At 40.7% G+C, this 19,921-nt stretch overlaps 1 protein-coding gene across 1 annotated transcript in view; it reads right to left on the reverse strand.

Moving 5' to 3' along the window:
• Positions 1–3,083: 3,083 nt before the first annotated feature.
• Positions 3,084–19,921, reverse strand: part of EPHA4 (EPH receptor A4) — a 102,810-nt gene continuing 85,972 nt past the window's right edge. The window contains exons 9-17 of the mRNA XM_026073085.1: positions 17,643–17,701; positions 16,728–16,841; positions 16,360–16,545; positions 12,235–12,296; positions 11,493–11,702; positions 8,777–8,926; positions 6,462–6,655; positions 3,772–3,927; positions 3,084–3,485 (exon numbers count right to left, since the gene is read on the reverse strand). Of these exons, the coding sequence (XP_025928870.1) occupies positions 3,371–3,485; positions 3,772–3,927; positions 6,462–6,655; positions 8,777–8,926; positions 11,493–11,702; positions 12,235–12,296; positions 16,360–16,545; positions 16,728–16,841; positions 17,643–17,701 (1,246 nt within the window). The 3' untranslated portion in view covers positions 3,084–3,370. The remainder of the gene's footprint in view (positions 3,486–3,771; positions 3,928–6,461; positions 6,656–8,776; positions 8,927–11,492; positions 11,703–12,234; positions 12,297–16,359; positions 16,546–16,727; positions 16,842–17,642; positions 17,702–19,921) is intronic.

Genomic DNA, 19,921 nt, shown 5'->3' on the forward strand with positions numbered 1-19,921 from the left:
TACCAGAAGAAATCAGGCCACGGCTGTCACAAACTCCTCACTGGCAATTTACTTTGTCACTGATTAGCCACCAACTATAGACACGAGCTTTTCAGTTAAAGTCTGTACAACAATGTCTCTCCAAAGCGGAAGAAAAAAAGAAGAGAAAGCTCATGCTTTCTTCAGTTGGGCTAACAGGAGTGAACCTCCTTTGTAAGGCTTCTTCCAAAGTCAGTCCCATTTCCCGGCAGCATGGTATTCCCTAAGGTGAAGGCCCAAGCGGCAACACCATTCACAAAGCGACAGCCGAACAGCAGCCGCAGCACGTTGCCGCTGCTCCCCCTGCTCCGCTCGGCCGTCTCAGGCCAGCGGGACAAAGCTAACCTGCACTTTTTCAGGTGAGAACCCTTCACCTTCCTTGTGCCCTTCCTTCCCTCACACCGTTTCCCTTTTAAGTCTTGTTTCCATGCCATAATGTAAATGGATGTGTAACATACACGTGCCACATATTATTTTTTTAATCTGCTTTCCTCCAGCTAAAATCACATTCAAGCGTGTGCCCTCTCACTAGTCATATTTTATCACAAGGAGCTTATAACCATGAACGGCAGTTCTGAACATTTGGCATCTGAACTGCCTTTAGAGTTTTCATTTTATATGGACAAAATTTTACATTCATTTTGTATGGAAAATATTGAAGTATTTTGAACAACTGTTACTAGATGCCAACAAAACAATTCTTCAAATTGTCCAGGAAATTGGGTGCATTTTGGTTTTATGGAAAAAGACAATTTCAACTTTATGTAACAGATTTACAGCAATGGGAATCTTAAAATATCTCTGCGCTTAAGAAGCAAAAGAGTTTTTGCTGCTGAAAGTACCACTGTCAGGTCTTTAAAATGAGCAACCCATTCTTACATTGCCTGGAAAAATGATGGTTTAAGACATGCTGGTTTAAGCAGTTTTTAAAAAGAAATCTTAAATTCCTCCAAATGGAAAAGCTTTTATGAGTAATACTGCTGAACGGTTTTTACTAAGCTGCCATGACTCCACAGGGTCCAAATTTAGCACCCCCTATCCTGAACAAGCTGCTTTCTGAATAAGTTGGAGTGAGGGAGAGTTACTAGTTAAAATAAGCAAGTCACTGTTAAAAGTGACAAAAAATGATGTGAGCAACATTGTGGATACAGTATTTGTCCAACTCGGCTGTTTTGGATTTAGAACAAATGTAGTGATTTTAAAAAATCTGACATATAAAGCCCCTAAATCATTTCTGAAGTTGCTGTCAGGTGCAGAGTGGGACCAAAATATTATAGACCAAAGAAGCAATCCTAGTGCCATCAAAATATAAATCTCATCTTCCTGACATTTTGCCYGGCCCAGCTGAAATGCAATGTCTATTCAGGTGWCATGAAAGTCCTCTTCTTTCCCATCACAGCATATATGGGTCTGATCCAGTCTCTTATTTAAGCTCTTCACATAAATTTGGTCCTCAAAACGATCTTAGAAGGAATCTAATTTACACATTCCTGTGGTTCCCTTTTCACTGATCAAAAAGTGTTATAGAAGCCTTAATATAAATTAAATTCAAGCTAAATGTGTTCTGATCTTTACTGAACAAAGCTTTATCCCATGTGATCTAGTAAGGCCAACCACACTCCTACAGCAGTAAGACCCACCTAGCAGCCGAGGGGATGCTTTCACTTAACTTGCCACCTAGTTCTCAGAGGAGATGGAGGGCAGTTTTTCAAGCAGGTTATGTTCCACCTTGGTTGCCCATGCACACAGAAGTGTGCTTAGACCTTAGCCATGCTGCCTAAAGCCACTGGGAAAAGCATTTGAAGCTAGAGTTGGGGAAAAAAAAGACAACCCTCCATGCCAGCTGGCATATGCTTTGCACTCAGACCCACATGCCTTGATAATCCAGCCYACGGGTTTTGCCCCAAAAGCTAATTTGGCTCTCGCAGCTGATGAGACTGGATCACCTTGTCTGAAGAGTAACAGTGCTGCATACTGTATAGCTGTCACTATGCCCTACACCCAAACCGTGCAAAAATCAGCAGGCTGACTGCACAACCCCATTTCCTTCTGCTCCCACCCAGATAAAACCGCTGACAGCAACTGGGACTCATCTTCTTAAAACACAAATATTGGTTCCACTACTTTTCACAAAAGGGCAGGAAMCTCCCTGGTTCTCCTTCTTGGTACATTCATGAGTATCTGTACTTTAGAAGGCTACTTGTCCTTTTTGTGGGATCCAATTCTTCCACCCAAAAAATAAAGGCTTCTCTAGGGCTCAGTGAGAAGTGGGGTCAGGCTCTTTCCACTGAACTGGGCCCCAACAAACACTCCAGCACCTTGTCTGCACATGCCAACATGCAACAGCTTGTGAGCAAGACTGGGTTTTGAAACTGCGCAATTTTCACTGTCATCAAACAGAGCAAACAATGTGAAACACTAAGCAATTAGTCTGGGAAATCAGCACAGGATTATCCAAACCAGTTGGGAACCCCCATGTAATACATATTACGGCACTTTTTTTCCATGTAGTGATGAAATCTGAGCACAATTTAAGAAATAAAGCACCACGAACACATTAGAGACTCTACTTCCACTGACCTTCTCTGTGTGGCAAAGGGAATTGCTTCTTGGAAGAGAAAAGAAGTCTGAAAGCTCCACAGCCCCGATTGTCACAGTTGACTACTGGCAAGATGTTCACAAAACGTCTCTAAGCGGTAGGATTCAGTATGGCACAACAACAGCCGATGATCTCCCCAGAAGTCCAGTTTTGCCCAGTAATCCACGAGGTGGGTCATTTCATGTCTCAAGCCCATAAATGGGTAGATCACTAATCGACAGGCACTGATTAGCCAAATGATATTCTCACTGAGGTTTCTGCAAGGTATTAGTGACRCATCAAGTCTGCAAAAAATATCCTCGGGCAGATTCTTCATTCCAGTGAAAGATGTACAACTGTGGTTTCACCCACAAATAAAACACTATGGTTGTAATCCTACAGGTCATAGGGGGAAGGAAAGTAATTCGTTTCTGTTTTTTAAGCACAGTATCTGGCAGCAAACATAGCATCAAAACTTGAATGTGACTTTATATTTATATAGATACATGTATTTTACATATCGTTGATCAACAGAGAAGTATGTTCCAAGAAACAATTTGTTCCAGGTCTGGTTTAAAATGACGGCTTGTCATTTCTGGAGGCCCCCCTCCCAACACACACGCTCACTTTCTGCAATCTGTACATCAAGCAATGCTGCAGATCTTTATTTCGACGGGCGAAGAGGAGACGAAGTAAAAAAAGTGCAGTTCTTCAATTAAAGTGCATGGATGAGGTAAACTAATTTCAAGAGTTTTGAGTTTATTCWGTACTGGCTCAGACGGGAACCATTCTGCCGTGCATCTGTTGCATTTGGGTGCGCATTGCTTGGACGCTGCTCAGGATCTTGTTCTGGTGTGCACTGGCGGTGATCCCGATCCTTGCCAGGTCACTGTGTAAAACAAGAGAAGAAGCAGGGGGCTGAGAGTCGTGGATCAAATGCTGATGGCAGAGAAAAATATTAAGAGTCAACCACAAGTAACACAAAAAAAGCAAGGCAGATGTACAGAAATGTTTAATTAAATAAGTGAAGGCATTGTGGAGGCATTTAAAGATCTGCTCCGTCCAAATGAAAGGCATTCCATTCCTTTAATGAGTGCAATGATATGCAGCACAAAGCAAAAGAGGCCGATTAAATCCAGATTTACCAGTTTTTTGTTATAACTCTGAGTACTTACTCCTGGTTCATATGCACCACAGCCTCTAGGGTGGTATAGCCAGCAGCTGTGAAGTTATCCYTGTATCGCTCCATTTTAATGGCTTGGAGCCAATCACCAACAGAAACAACCGCCGAGAACTCCGGGGAGCTGGGATCCAGCAGGGCCGTGCTGGGCCTGAATGCCAAACAGCGAAAGGACAGAGAAATCCTGTCAGCTGAATCATGAATCACAAACCCAAGTTCGGTCCCTGCAACAAATATTCTCAGTGACGAGGGAAAGTAAGAGCAGCAAGTTGGGTGTCTAGCGAAACTTGTGGCTCTCTGTACAGCAGAACAGAGCAGTGGCAAGAAACGTTGCAAAATGTAAGATAATGGGCCAATCCACGCCACGAATGAGTCTGACCCTAGATGTCTACTGCTGCTTTCAGCTATAATTTGAATGACTATGCTGTTTACAATTTCAGCCTCAAATGGAACCAAGTTTGTAGAAAAAGCTTTTATTTCAATAAGCTGYAAAAAACAAAAAAGATGGCAGTGCTGTAACATGTTCAGCCTACTGTGTCTCTGTCTCACACACAGCAATTCAGGACCTTGCCAATCCCGCATATGTCAGGCCTCAGCTCAGCAACTATAGAAACGCTGCTGAAGTATGAGCAAAGGAGCTGCGAGCTCGCAACCTGCCAGACTGGTTTGGAGCGCAAAGCTCAGGGCGGGTGCAGATAAGTCGTGTTTCTAGCCAGGTTTGCAAGCAAGCTCAGTGCATTCAGACAAGCTCAGGACAGCAGGGAGTTAATCTCCTCTTTAATCAATCCATCCCTGACCAGCACGTGTGCCAGGCCTGGCGGGAATACTGGGAGCTTTGATCTTTGTTTGGGCTGTGGAATGTGCTTCATTTTCCCTTGCACAGATTTAACAAAATTCACTTCACCTATTAATAACTCATTTATTATTCCATGTATTTTGTAAATCACATTGTTTCACTAAGCCTTTATAAATTACTACTATATATCTAACCAAAACAATTATCATCTAGCAATTTATTTGAAAACGCACATCATCAAAGATTAGGCATGCAATAGCATTGTTATGCTTTGCCTAAGGCACTGGGTTCATGCCACTTGGTATAACTCTTTTACTGTACTCTCTAACACAAGACCATGATTGCAACCTAATTACATACAATTACACTCCACATATAGTCATATATTAATGTTATATGCATACTTGAAATCCATACTCCAAAGAGAAGAAATATAAAGATGTATAGATAGCCATGCACATGAAATGACCTTGAACAGGCTATTAACTTTTGTAAAAACAAAAAAAAAATAATAATTGTAAATATATATATAATGAAATTTTATAAATGAATTTTTATACATAAATACCTATATACAGATACAGATATATTTTTTCCCCAAAGAGCACATGAAAATTGCAAACAAAGCAAAATGGAACAGTTTGTAAATTATCAAAGCAGATCATACTGCGATTCCCACCATCTAAAATATTTAACCCACAAGGGTGCATACAGGTTTGCCAGGCTACCATTGCAATTAGGGCAGTCTGGAAGATATGTGGTGACAGTGGCCTCACAGGGTTAATAATCCCTCTTCTGATAATGTAAATTATAAGCAAGAATCAAAAAGGGACCTACAAGTTTAAAAGTGAAAAACAGCTTTTTCCAGGATGTTAGCCTGTTGGAGGCTAAATCAGGACCTCTCTGGCCTCTGTTACTCCTTCACTGATTCAAGAAACTTCATTTTGCATTTCCCAGCAGATATTCTGTATCTTTCTTTCTATTGAGAAATAATTTCCCCTTATTTTCCCCTTGTTTCTTTTCTTCTAAGCTTTTTTCCTGCTTTGCTGTAAATGAATTCACCTTACAAAGCAAAAATATTTGAAAATAATAGAGCACAGCTGGTGTAAATTAGTAAAGCTCCTGTTACTTCAGCAGTGTTTCACTGGCATAAACCAACTGCTGGTCTGCCCCAAAACAAAGATTTTTTTTCTGCAGCACTGGGAGTTTCCTTCCTACCATGATCCTTTTGCACGTACCAGGTATACCATGCTTAGCAAACAAAACAAAACAAAAATGTAACGCGGGATCAGTGGAGACATGAAACTGGCTTTCCACAAAATTAAATTCAAATTCACATAAAAATTAATCCACACCTTCCCAATGCCCGCAAGGCGTTGGCTGTAATGCCATAATGCTCATTTGCAAATCCGACACAAATCTAGGGTTTATAAAACTTGATGATGTAGTTTTCCTGCAGAAAACCACATCACTGCTGCTAGTTATACCACATTAAGGACCCTTGCAAGCCCTTTCGCTGTGGGGGCAGAGGGAAAAGACACTGCACACTTTGCCTTCAAACAGAGCTTGGCTGCACCAGAACTTTTTCAGGACACACTTAAATCTGCGTTATAAACGCAGTCAGCACTGGTGTAATACAGCAAGTGCTCTGCTCATTCGGTTTTCCTTCCAGGAGAGCGAGGCGAGCCTGGGGCGCACCGTGGGGCTCTGCAGCGCGTCGCTGCAGCCCCTCAGCTCTCTTGCGCAGTGTGACCCAGTGCCGTGCTGCCTGGCGCTGCAGAGCCACGGAGCAGGCTCGAATCCCGGCGCCCAAGCTCAGGTGACTTACAGCTTGCTTGTCACCTCCAGTGTACTTCCTCATACATCACCATTACAAAAGCACAGCTGACCTGGAGCTCTCGCTGCCTGTCCTCTTCAGGCTGTTGGGGTTGCGGATGAGTTTGTCCAGCATGTTGACGATCTGTCCAAATTTAGGCCTGTCACTGCGTTCCTTCTGCCAGCAGTCTAGCATCAGCTGATGGAGAGCAATGGGGCAGTCCATCGGGGGTGGCAGCCGATACCCTTCTTCAATGGCTTTAATAACCTATAAATGGTGCAATTAGGAAGACATTAGAGAGCATCAGATGCTGCTCACATCTACCAGCTGAGTATCATTTATCCGAGGGTGATCCAGAGTATGGAAACAAATCCACAGTTAAGTGAAACAATATGGAAAATTGCACTCAGACTCAAGCAGTTGGTGGTCTCAGTACTGTCATTTTCGCCTGACAATTCAAAAACTAAAAGGGTTACAGCAAGTAGAGAAGCAAATCTTAGGATCTATTTATGTGGACTGAAGTATAATTGTGAGTGTAAGAGCACTGCACACACTTCAACCTAGGGAGTGGCAATTAATACAGAAAACATGAATATTAGGTACAGCATCCAAAGCAGACATCAGATCCAGCAGGGGAATGCATCAAAAGGAGAACATGGCATAAAGGGAAGGCAAAATAGCCCATGTTAGAATTAAGCAGCCATCCTTGGTGGACAGAGGGTTGGAGAAGCAACAGCTCCACAGGAAATCTGTTAATATCTGCCAGTTCTGGGTGCAGCATGTTGAAGCTGAAGTTTTCCCCATTGTTTTCAGAGGACAGCAGAAGATCCCTCCTACCTCTCCTCCTGGGCTAGCTCATCCCGGCAGTAATACAGGCCTTGTACAGACCCTGTTCCCTCAGCACTGCATGCCCTGAACTAAGAAACGCAGAGATAAGAAACCGTCTGTGCAGTCTTAACAAAAAGTTCTGGAAAGCGCTGCTCTCACCACTGTCAAGGAGGAAAAATACAGTATGTCTATACCATGCACTAAAAAGGGAATGCAAAGACACTAACACCGGCTTTGACTATGCCCTTCAAGCTAGCTTTTCAACATGGTCTAGCATTGCACACTAGCACTGTACACCAGGCTAATCTGCTAGCTGTGCGGACATGCCCTATATAACTGAGATGAATCTGGTGTTTTTTGTTTTCTTGCTAAGTCTTGATGACTTCCTGTTAGCAAAGGAAGGCAAGACTGAGGGCCAGAAGAGACATTTCACATCAGAAGGGAATTAAAATTAAATCCTCTGTTTAGATTAAATGCCATCCACATCTAGACACTCTTTGAAAATGTTCAGCTCTACATAAGAAAGCAGATGACTTGTAAARTGACTTAACCACTCCCATGACCATATATTCAGATTAACATTTTCTTCCTCCTTTATGTTTATAAATCCCCTGGGAAAAGAATTATGGATAATCTATGTCTCATTTTCGCTGGAATTTTTTTTTTAATTTAATAAAAAATCTATTAGAAAAAGCCCTTATTAGTATTATTATTAAATACTCTTCAGAAATAGCAGTCATTGTGTATGCTCCCTCTTGGAATACACTGAAGTAGTCCAGATGGTACAGTTAAACAGGACATGCATAATTTAAGAATGGTCATTTAGCAAAGCTGCTTTTTAATGTCCTCGGGGGGCAGCTATGCTATCGTTGTGGGGATGCCCTAACTGAGAATCAGAATTGGATTTCATATGTGTTGTCTTAGATATCCTAAAAGAAATAAAATCATTTGGAAGAATTATGAGCATACTGGGTTTTGAGGAATTAATTACTAATAAGAAGCCCCATTAAAGTGTTTTTTTTCTTAATGACTTTCAATAACACTGAGATTTAATATCAATATTCAAATTTCTCCTCTCTTTACAATATTATGATTTGACAGTTTGAATAAATTCATTTCTCTTTGCTCTAATCTTCACTTTTCTTTCTTTAACCACTTAAAACTTTACTTTCAAAGAGAAGACAGAAGGAAAAAAGAAGAGAAGAAAAAGAGAAGAGAGAAGAAAAGAGACAGAAAAAAAAGGAAAAAAGAGCAAAGGAAAGAGGGCAGAGAGAAAAAGAGAGGGAGAGAGGGAGGATACATGCATAAACTATAGATCCTAACTTGAGAATCCGCCTCCCCTGATCATATACGCGGCTTGAGGTATTCATGGAAGTCTTTGTTCTGGAGAGGTTCACTGGGAAAACAGGAATTATGATAACCTTTTTAAAAACCTGGGAGAAATGTGTTATAACCACATGGCAATTGACACACAAAAACATCAGCAAGGCATCTAAAGAAAAAAATAAAGGGGGAGGAGAGAAAAGGAAAAGGACGAGGAAGCCTCAGGAGGAGACTTACATCTTGATTGGACATATCCCAGTAAGGTCTCTCTCCGTAGGACATCACTTCCCACATGACGATGCCATAGCTCCACACATCACTAGCCGACGTAAATTTACGGTAGGCGATTGCCTCCGGTGCAGTCCACCTGATAGGGATCTTGCCGCCCTGCCACAAAGAAAAGAAACCAGCGGCTAGTGAGTCGCTGAGCCAGCACTGCGTGCGGCTGACCATCTTCTACCTCGCCATTAAAAATACAGAATGGTTTTCTGCATGCAATTCCAGAATCGTTCTTAAAAAGGCATTCACTTTCTCCTGCCATAAAACTGTCAGATTCAACCAGGAGGCAATGCTGTCCATCTGCTTTCTTCAGTGACAGGGAGGCGAACCAGTAAATTGTTAAAATGTATTTTTATCAGCCCACTTAGATATCTCTGCTTAGGGCAATGCAGAAGTATGAGAAAAGGCCGGAGCTTTTACAAAGTGTATGATAGAGATTTAGTTGACAAAACAAATAAGTACATGCTGTTAATGACTATTTCCTTGCTTGCCTGTCTGACCTGTTTGCCCTGTTTCAGAAAAGCGGGTTTATAAACATTTTGTTTTTCAAAAGGGTAAAACAGAGAGAGGATGAACTGGGAAGATTTATGAACGCTGTGGTGTTTCCCCTGGGCAATATCCCAAATCCTACAAAGGCTGTGAGAAGGTAAGCAAGCCTCTGGCTCTCCCAGTCCATGCGCAAGGAGTTTTATGCTGGACCATGTCACAAGGCAGCTTTGGATAGCAGTTGGAGAGAGCTGCCTCTTGTTACAATTTTTTTTTTAAACAAATAAAAACACTGGGGGCATCTGATCTGGGCCACTGGGGGTTCTGCACTGTTTTAAAAGGAACTCTCTCCATCCTGTTTATCTGATTTTGCCTTAGCTGAGTGATCCCAGGCCAGAGATTTCTCCTTTTGTTTATGCTAATATACAAGGTGTTTTTAATTGAGCTTTTGGTTTCCTGCAGTTACATCTGGGAAATGACTTAAGCTGAACAAAGCTTTTAGGGTTTTTTCATTTGCTTTTATGCTTTTTTGATTAAGTTTATTTTGGTAAGTTTTTTTCTCAGCAATCTTGTAGATACTTTTATCCATAACTGAGTGCAGCATGTGTATACTTAATAGTTTATTGTCCTCACATACTTCTCAAGTGTTTAATATGGACCTGTTCCAAAGCCCATTGAAATCAAAAGGGGTCCTTCTACTGGCTTCTCTGGCCTTTGGATCAGGCCCTTTGTGAATCAATTCGTGGTACTATGTGCCTCTTTGTGGCCACGGGATGCTTTCACTTTAACGAGTTACAATACTAACGGGGAACAGAACGCACAATCCTCCCAAAACAGGAGCCTTTAAAAATTGCATTTTACTGTATCATCTCTGGTTATGAAAAACTCGATTCCTCCTTTCAGACACAGATGCATGGACACAGATGCATTGCTTACATATGGTTGTCATTTTAAAAATTGTCAGTAAGCTCTTTTTATTTAGCTGTTTGAGTACAGTGGAGTTCACCCAAATTTTCCTGATTCTTCATTACTGATAGCAAATGAAGACAATGCACTGTAATGCAAATTGCATTGATTCCCTGTAGTTTACTTCTGAGAGAAAACATAATACTGTATCTGCACTCACTAAATTCAAAGGGAGACTTCTCAGTCATTTCTGYCTTGCCCTTGTGTGTTTGTCTAAGCTTTGATTTCCCTGAATACAGCTTCCCAGACCTCTGCTTCTGCTTCTTCCACTTGCCACCCCTATGAGTGAGAAATACCAAGGCTGGCCAGCATTTAATAGTACATGAGTCTATCCTTCCCATAATGAACTGTGAATCCATTAAAGGATGAGTGTGGGGATTAAACTGCAAAAACTGAGTACTGCAAACAAACTCTGCACTAGGGAGAACAGATGGAGAATGGCAGATATTTAAAAACAAAGAAAATAAGCAGTTAAAAAAGAGACTTTATAAACTCTCTGACTTTTTTTTTCAGGCACACGTTAATTACAGAGGTATTGGTACAAAGGCTGGTAATGGTTGGGATGTTGTTTTGTGGGCAGAAGTACTTGCATTAGTACTATTTCACAAGCAGCATACTAAAATGGCTTAGCAAAATTAGTAACAGTGGGAAGCTGATATATAGAAAAAATGGGAGGGAAACAACAACAAAAAAAAAGGTGAGGCAAAAGCATTTACCATAACCAATCTTGGGAATGCAGGCCTCATACTTTTCCCAGCTCAAGTTATTTGGGTCAAATTTATGAAGAGCTTTGGGATGGGCAAAAGTGTTTTTTTTTTTTTGTGGCAAATCTACACTTGCTGTCTCAAACCTCAGCGGGACTAGTCACTTGCAAATAATTATGCACCCCTCTAGATGTCAGAAGGAATGGAAGCCCAAGCTCTAATTTCTGACATCAGATTCCTGTCACGCACTCCTAGCACACTAAGAGAACCAGAAGAATAACATGGGTCGCATCCTTAGAGAAGAAATACTGATGTAGCCACTGATGTAGCAATAACACTACATCAATTTATACTTGTTATGGAGCCTGGGCCAATGTTTATTTTTATGTTGTGATATAGGTTTTCACTTATGCCTGAGATTATTTTAAAACAAACTATTGCCACCTCCCACACTGTCGGACAAAAATCTTACGTAGGCAAGAAAATCCACAGGCTATTTTCCTTCCTTCCTTCCTTACCCGTGTGGTATAAGCTGCTTCAGGGTCATCTTCCAGGACGCGGGACATGCCGAAGTCGGACACCTTGCAGACCAAGTTGCTGTTGACTAGTATGTTTCGTGCAGCGAGGTCCCGATGCACATAACTCATGTCAGACAGATACTTCATTCCTGAGCCAATGCCACGAAGCATCCCCACCAACTGGATTACTGTAAATCTGCCATCATTCTTCTGCATATGAGGGAAGGAAGAAAATCACAGAGCATTACGCTAAAAGCTACATTACTGCCATTGCTGAAATTGGCAAAGAGCGTATCTCCGGATCCCCGTCTTGTCTGAAATAAAATGCAGTGTTATTTCCTCACTCTCCTAACTAGTGTCTATAATTCACCAGTAAAGTACAAACCCAGAGGTTTTGTTACAGCTTCCTGTGATGTATGCAATGTATCCAGTTTTAATGAGTCTACAGCAGTGTGATGCTTTCAAAAACGGAGCAAATCAAAACTGTTCCCTTTTAAACATGGATTATTTAAGAGCCTGGTATTTTAAACATTTCATTTATTCTATATCCTTCTACTTCCCATTTATTCTGTTTTCTATAGGAGCAAAACCAGAAAAGAAACAGAATTTACCAAGTATAAACATAACTTCTTTTAAAATACTGTATTTTCAATATCCTCCTGCAAAACAGAACCAAAATAAGAAACCAGAAATTGTTTCCCAGTATAAAATCTCCTTAGTTTATTACGAAGCAGTCACCTACCCTGAGGAAGGCATCCAAGGAGCCATTCTCCATGTACTCAGTTATGATCATTACCGGTTTACCTAGAGTTTGCAGAAAGAAAAACAGAAATCGGTGATGAACACTGATGTTAATGGGATAAAAATGGGTTGCACATGATTTTACTGCCAAGACACCTGTCTTACACAATCTAATTTAATTTGAAAAGCACCAAGCTTATGCCTCAGCTGTGGGGAGCAAGAGAAGAATATTATAGGACAAGAACATTTAAAGGGCTCCATCTGGAAGGTTAACCCTTTAGGTGACTTGTTGACAAGGTCTTTAGTTAAAGTGGCTCCTGGTCTCTAAGGAATACATGAACTGATAATTGCCAGCTAAGAAGAAAAGATCTGTTCAAACTTGACAGAAATCTTTAGTGTAGTTAAATTGTTTGCAGACTATATAGCCTTGCTTTCCAAAATGGGATTCGTGAATGCTTTGGTTTCTTTCTCTCTTTTGAAACATCAATACTTTAGGGGAGTTAGAAAATTGTCTGCAGCTACAGGGTACTCGAAGACAACTGTATTCAGAAGTGCAAAATATAAACTGTTCCTCTCAACTTTCTCTATCTTAAATCTGTATCCTGTGTCTCTCATTATTTATAAATGAGCCAAAGCCATTTGCCTCATGAAGTCAACCACAGGATAAATGATTCAATGAATTGTGTCACATGTGGGGTATAATGCTTCAGCAGCACTCAGCTTTCCACGGCGCAATACAGAGAACTAAGCCTGGGCAATCTGGAGAGAAATGTAATGTTACTGGCACAAGAATGCTTTCTAGGCACTTTTCTGCCTAAAAATAATAGCAAATTTATAAATAATGCTTGATGTTGCCTTCAAGTGCTTTACAAAGTCACACGACACTGAATTTGAAAACATTTAGGTACATACTAAATAACACTAATTATTTCCAGTGGTTAATTATGTTTGATATTCAGCACCTGGATATTTGCAGAAATGAGTCCAATATCATCTCCATTTTAAAAGTCAGCAACGGGAGATGTAGAGAAGTTAAGTGACTTGTAAAAGTTTGAAAGGCAAAAGCCTCGTCCTGAAATGAGCACTGTTAAGCCCACCCGCAGTCAAGGGAGCACACGTCGATGAACACCAGCCGGGGACGGAAACCCTTCCTCTCAACTCTTTGCTTTAGCTAAGGAACTGCAGTGTTTTCTCCTACATAAAAACAATGTCCCAGAGAAACTGCACTTTTGTACTTAACTGCCTGGAGCAGCTCTGAATAAGGGACCATTACTGGGGAAGAAGGGTTCAGTGGACGTCACCTAGACTTTAGACACTGTCGATACCAAGACAGAACTGACCTATCAGAACTACTCAACTTTTCCTTGCTTCTTTCACCAGTAAGTATCTGCTCCAGAACAACCGGCTATGAAAACTGCTCTACTATGAAATGTTGCAGCATTGAGAAGCTCCCATAATCACTTCTACTTCAGTGCATTTTTTACCAAGTTCCTTCTCCCTTCATTTGTCAGATTTCTGTTCTGAAGTAACCCTTTTTTTGATTAGAAAACAATATGCTATAAGGACTGGCTATCCTGAAAATTTTACATTACTTCACTTAGGCTAACATATATGTGAAATATGTCACTTATTTCACTCATCATTACTTACTTCACCTGGTCAGTCCCAAGCTAGCATTTGCAGGCTTTTTCCTGTTCCTAACTCTCCTGGCCTGCCCAGCTGATAGCAAAACTCCTACTGTTTTGGTTGCATGCAAACCAGCAGACCTGTGAAATGCCAGTCAGGCAGCTGGGCCCTTTCTGATTTGCATGAACAAAGCAGAAAAGACATGGTATTGCACAAAGCAAACTGTGGTGTGTGGGTTTAGTGACCTTGGCTGAGTATTTGCATCCTTAAGGAAAGAGATGCGATAAAACATCATTCCTCCTCTAATTCACCTTTCCAAGCATTCTTCAGTAAAAACAGAAAGAACTCCAACCAAATCTGCATATTTCATTTATCCTCACAGCTGTGACCAGAACTCTTCCACAGAACAAATACACCTAAATGAGTTTTAATTAACCTTCCTCAATCAAAAAACACTATGTCAACGTAGAAAGGAAGAAAGGGAGACTCTTTCAGTGCATTAACACGTAATTTCATTACTCAGGCACTTCTTGAGCTGGGGAGGGGGAAGAGAGAGAGGAGAAGTTACCATCAGCGAGTCAATTATTAAAGTACTTGACTAGCAGCCAATAATGTATTCATGGTTTTCTGCTGCCTCTCTCCCCTCAACCCCCATCTACTCCACTATTTATCTCACATTTTAATTTTCAGTTTATTAAATGCATTCATTTATCACAGCATTCAGAAAACCTATGGAGAAATTGAGATGAATGTCTTCTTAAGTAGCCCTGTTTACCAAACGCACCAGCTCTGAGGTAACTAAGCTGGCTTGCAGCAGAAATACTGCTTACTGCRAGCCAGGCAATGAAATGTTCTTGGGTCAGGCTACCACCTCCTCGGTGAAAATTTCAAATCATTTTAATTCAGTGACAACTGCATTATGCAAATGCATACAGCCATTTATAACTGCCAGAGCTGTAACAGCTATGGGGTTTAGAGCCTTGGTGGGATTTAAACACAAAGATCCTGTTTTGCCTCTTTCTTTCACAGTGATGCTACAAAAATCACTGTCTATGGCAAACACACTGTGACCTGAACAGAGACTCCCCTCTTTGTTTAAAAAAAAAAAAAAAAAAAGGAAAAAAAGATGAAAAGAGAGAAAAAGAGAGAGAGAAACAGACCCACAAAATTTAAATGGAGTATTATATTTTGATTTAAATTCTGAGGCCTAGAAAACAATGGGCAAAAGAAGTCTGAGACCCCTTTTTTTCCCCTAGTGAAATTTGTCTTGAGGAGCAAACAGTGACATCCTATATGAGGCACATTTTCAACTACAGTGAGAACAGGCAGACCAGGAGAAGGAAACACAAAGGAGTAGGGGGGGATTTCCAGAAACACAAGTGGTAAAGTAAGCATCCAGCTCCCACCAACATTCAAGAGGGACAGGGTTTTTCAGTGCTACTGATAGCTTTGACARTCCTCTACTGGAGATATTTTATGCTCTTCTAGTTATATTTTATAACTTCTTACCCACCTAATTTTAATTCCTTACACGATTAACATCCTGAGTTTCTGTTCTGCCTGCACAGTCTCTCAGCTGCAGGAGGTAAGCTCCACAAATCCCACCCTTTAACAGCAATTCACGGGCTCACTCTCTGATGTCTTTGCTGCCCTGAGAACGAGCCCCTAAATCTAAAAGGTCTTTCCGGATTAGCAGCCGGTGCCACGCTTTGCCAACACGCTACCTAGAGCAGCTGGAACAGGGCCATCTTGAACAATAACTGCACCAGCTCAGCGGCACGTTATGAACTCGGACCCAAACACGGCTCACAGGTGTATTTCCAGTTCTAGCCTGGAAACAGCATCCAGCGAGCTCAGTCATTCTCTTTCTCAGACAGAGTTAATGGGCACAGTGAATGCGAACAGACTTAAACAATTTTTAAAAACCCAATCCAACCAAACAGAAAGATCAGCCAGGTAATTTCTGCAAACAGAGTGAAGTTATCACACCTGTAAATCAAAGAAAACAAATAAGCAAGTTTCATACTAAAACAGACTACTTCAATTCAAAGCCCTGTTCTTTACATCTGGGCTTTTTATCTCAAACATACAACACTGTAGTTTTGTTTTGATATTTTTCCTCCAACCATTTTAAATTCTTTGCTTACCATCTGCCTATCCTGCAACAATCAGCTCAGTTTCACAAAGATGTGAAAGATGCCTGTTTGGCATAGCAAGAAGGAAAAAAAAAAGCCCCGACCCCTGCAGTATTTAATTCCCCCTACAAAATCTTGTACAAGCTGCCTGCAGATAGAGTATCAGTTGAAACCATAAACCCATTTATAGCTGACAACAAGATTAATGACTTGTCCTGCACTGATTTCCTCCTATTAGCTATCAGTGGATCTGCTCCATCTGTCATTTCACAGGAGAGAGGGTAAAAAGAAAAAAGAAAAAAGACCACAGATTTAATTTCTCAGTGACTTCCAAATTGGCCTTGTCATGAAAATGACCTACTTACATTTAGTAACTACACCTTCCAAGTGGATGATATTGGGGTGGTCAAACTGTCCCATGATGCTGGCCTCACTCAGAAAGTCTCTTCTTTGTTTATCAGTGTAACCAGCTTTTAGAGTCTTGATAGCAACACAGATCTCTCTTTTTCCTGGTACTTTGAGACGTCCACTGCACACTTCACCAAATTCCCCTTCAGGAAAAAGGCACAAGAACCCATTGGTCATGAACCTGAAGCATACACCTGTGTTGTCAGACCATAATAGTCAGTTCATTTTGGGGAACTGTCATACAAAGACCATTGAATGCCAGCTCTCCGAAAAGCCAATTTAAAACTCTATTTACTGCAAAAAATGCAAAAGTTTTGGCACTTACCCACACCAATAACTTTTTCAATCTTTATGCAGGAGGCATCGATTTCCTTGGCAAATTCCCTCACAGCTTGGTTTGGATCCTCATATGTAAAAGGATCCACATATGTTCTAACACCTGCAAGGCAGAAATGTTTTATTTGAAGTCACTGATCTACATGCTGCTGAACACAGAACATATGAGACTGAAGCCTTAATGATATACAACACCAAAGAGAGTGTACAATAAAAATGTACTGTAAGCCAGGAATGACTGATGAAAGAAGAAAGGACTTAACATATTTTTCCCCAATGTGATTTTTTAATGCAAATGTTTAATATTTCCCAGTATTGACAGAAAGAATCAGGCTTTTGCCAATAAATGAGTTTCACAAATCACTGCCATCACTAACAGGCCAATGGTCAGACTATGGACCCATGAAAGAAAAAGACATGAAATTTCCATTTGGGGAGCAAAGAAATTCTGAGTTCAGGTCCTAAATTTGGTACCTGGGTGACTGAGATGGAAGTAACAGTAGGATTCAGTCCTGAAAAAAAGGCAGCAAAGTTCACATTTCCTTTTCTGCAGGACTGCCTCTGGCCCATCCAGTAAGATGGAAAAACTCTTTAGCAGAGTACTGTGGGGAAAAATCATGCCTAGACATCACTGGCCAAGAGGAGGAGTCTTCTCGCAGAAAGGAACAAAGGGAAAAAATAGATGAACCTTCTTCCTGTCTTTTCCCTCAAATATATCTTATACAGACATTTCTACTTTCCCTGTTACTAAAATGCATACTTTTTGTATAAGGATGGTTGCAAATAAGGAAAACAAACATATTCATCTCAAGAGGAATGTCATTCCTTATTTCCTAAGCATCATCAGAACATGGGACATGTTTTGTGAACCAAATCAAAAATCCCAAGCCCCATTGCTTTTTACCTTGGTTCAAATGTTTCTCCTCATCTGCCTCTTGCTTAGCCTTACTGTACTTACTGCGTCTGTCAGAACAAAAAAGAGCATTACAGTTCAAAATAAACATCTTACTTTGAGATGAGCTCGGTCTTCTTGACCTGCTGAGACTTGAGCTGTTTACACCTGCCACGACCTGTGCTCTGCAGCTCCCCTACAAGAGCCCGTGACACAGCTTACACCTACCAGCGGGGTAGGAGCCTCCTCTCCTCAAACTGCTCTAAGTGTTATTGGCATCAACAAAGCATCAAGGCAAACACAAATCGTATTTGCATCTCGGCATTTAAACAAAGAAAAGAAAGCTTGCATTTCAGCTACTTTTTCTTCAAATGTGCGTTTGCAATTCAGTGCAAAAAAAGGGCCAAACTGCTTTTCAGCACAATCATATATGGATTCAAATGCTACAACAGAGGTGTTTTGGTAGATTGATTTTCAAACATAATTGGGCAAATGCCAATACCTCCACCCTTATTTAACTGAAAATTTTGAAACAGTCTATAAACACAGAAATCACAACTGAAGCAAAGAAATCCTGGTCATCAAAAATGTAATTTTTTTTTTATCACCATATAATTGAAGGGGACAAAAAGAACTCTTGATGGCAGAACCCCTCTACTAAACCTCTGAGGGGAACGCAATAATGTAGTGTATAGTATGTTAATTCAATAGATTATTATTTCTACACCTACACACACAATTATGCATACAGTTATATATTTAATTAGTTCAGCATTAAACCTCAAAGGGTAAGTGGCATTAAGAAAAGTTAATAATAGAAGCGGTTACTCTGATAGGGAGGATATTGAGAAGTCAGTTCAGYCAAATGTGTATTGTGATTAGAAGTTCCCTGGTGTTTAATGGTATCTAGATGTGGAGGTTTGATTTGGGCTTTTACATAGAGTTCACTGAAAATGCAGAACCAGGTGTAAGAACAGACATTGCCAAAGAGAAGGCCTTATTGTGGTTTAGTCCTCAGCTTGCTTGTTCCTATGGAAGTTGGGGCAAACATCCCATCGTGTCAGACCCAGGTTACCCAACTGGCAAAAGCGTCTGGGCTGGAGCRAACAAGAGCGAAGGAAGAAAGAGAAACCAAGACCAAAGGAAAGGTGGGGTAAGACTGGAACAGGGTGCCCAGAGCAGGGCAAGACAACCACTGTTTTGGGGATACTGAAGTGAGACTGGGTTAAAAGCCTGAAAATGGAAAGTGGTAGAGGAAGGAAAMGGGACTGGGTGAGTGAAAGACCTACTGGCAGAGATGAGTTAAAAGGGTGCAAAAGCTTGGAGAAAGCAGGAAGAAAATAATATRCAACTTGCGGAGCGTTGATTGCAGCAAATCTTCCTGAGTTTCACCATTCTCCTGTCAGCAAAAACCTTTCATGCCCACCAGCAAAAAGCATCTTAACTTCCTGTTCTGCGCTGGGCCTACAAACAATGGCAACTTCCCATCGCTACCAGCTAAGAGGCCATCTCCCAACCTTTGTCTTTGCCATTGTTTAGTGTAGGGCGTWACTATATCAATAGTACAAACTTTAAATTATTGATAAAACAGAAGAAAAAAAAATCCTGCTGAACATGCCAAGACTACCCATCTTTGAACCAAGTCTCACAGCTCCAGACAATATCAGCTGGACTTGCGTTCAGACATAAAAAGCAGGAACACCCCATAATTGGTTGGGAGCTTCTTTTCTTGATGAAAGTCAATTAAACACAAATGACTTCAAATCACAAGAAGAGCCTTATTAAAAACCACACTGGATCCAAATGCCAATTTAAAACATTTATTTGCCCAAGGACTTACAGCACCGGTATAACAGAGCAGAGTTAAATAAAAGGACTACATTCTGCTCCGAGTTATTGAACCGAACAAGGAAGAGTCAGCACAAAATAGCACCCACTATCATACTGGACCAAGTCAGCTAGGGGGACTGCAGAGATGATTTGGATACTACACAAAAAAAACAAAAAGATTCTGCATTTTAAGCAGGACCCCTTCAAATTCATTTTCTTGATGTTCAGATACAGATGGGCAATACAAAACACAAATGTTCTTTGCATGAAAGTATTTTTTAAGTATGAAAAAATGCTTTTTATCTTACTTTCAAAACTTAAATCACCCTATTAACAGATAAAAAAATAATCTTCCCCCCCACTAAAACCCAAGGATGTGCAAAAAGCAAAAGGAAACAAAGGGATTACTGTTCAAACAATATAATTGTAGCTTATTAACTTTAAATAATACCTTCCAAACT

This window comes from Apteryx rowi, unplaced genomic scaffold, assembly GCF_003343035.1.
Source record: "Apteryx rowi isolate R43461 unplaced genomic scaffold, aptRow1 scaffold_36, whole genome shotgun sequence".
Lineage (NCBI taxonomy): Eukaryota > Metazoa > Chordata > Aves > Apterygiformes > Apterygidae > Apteryx > Apteryx rowi.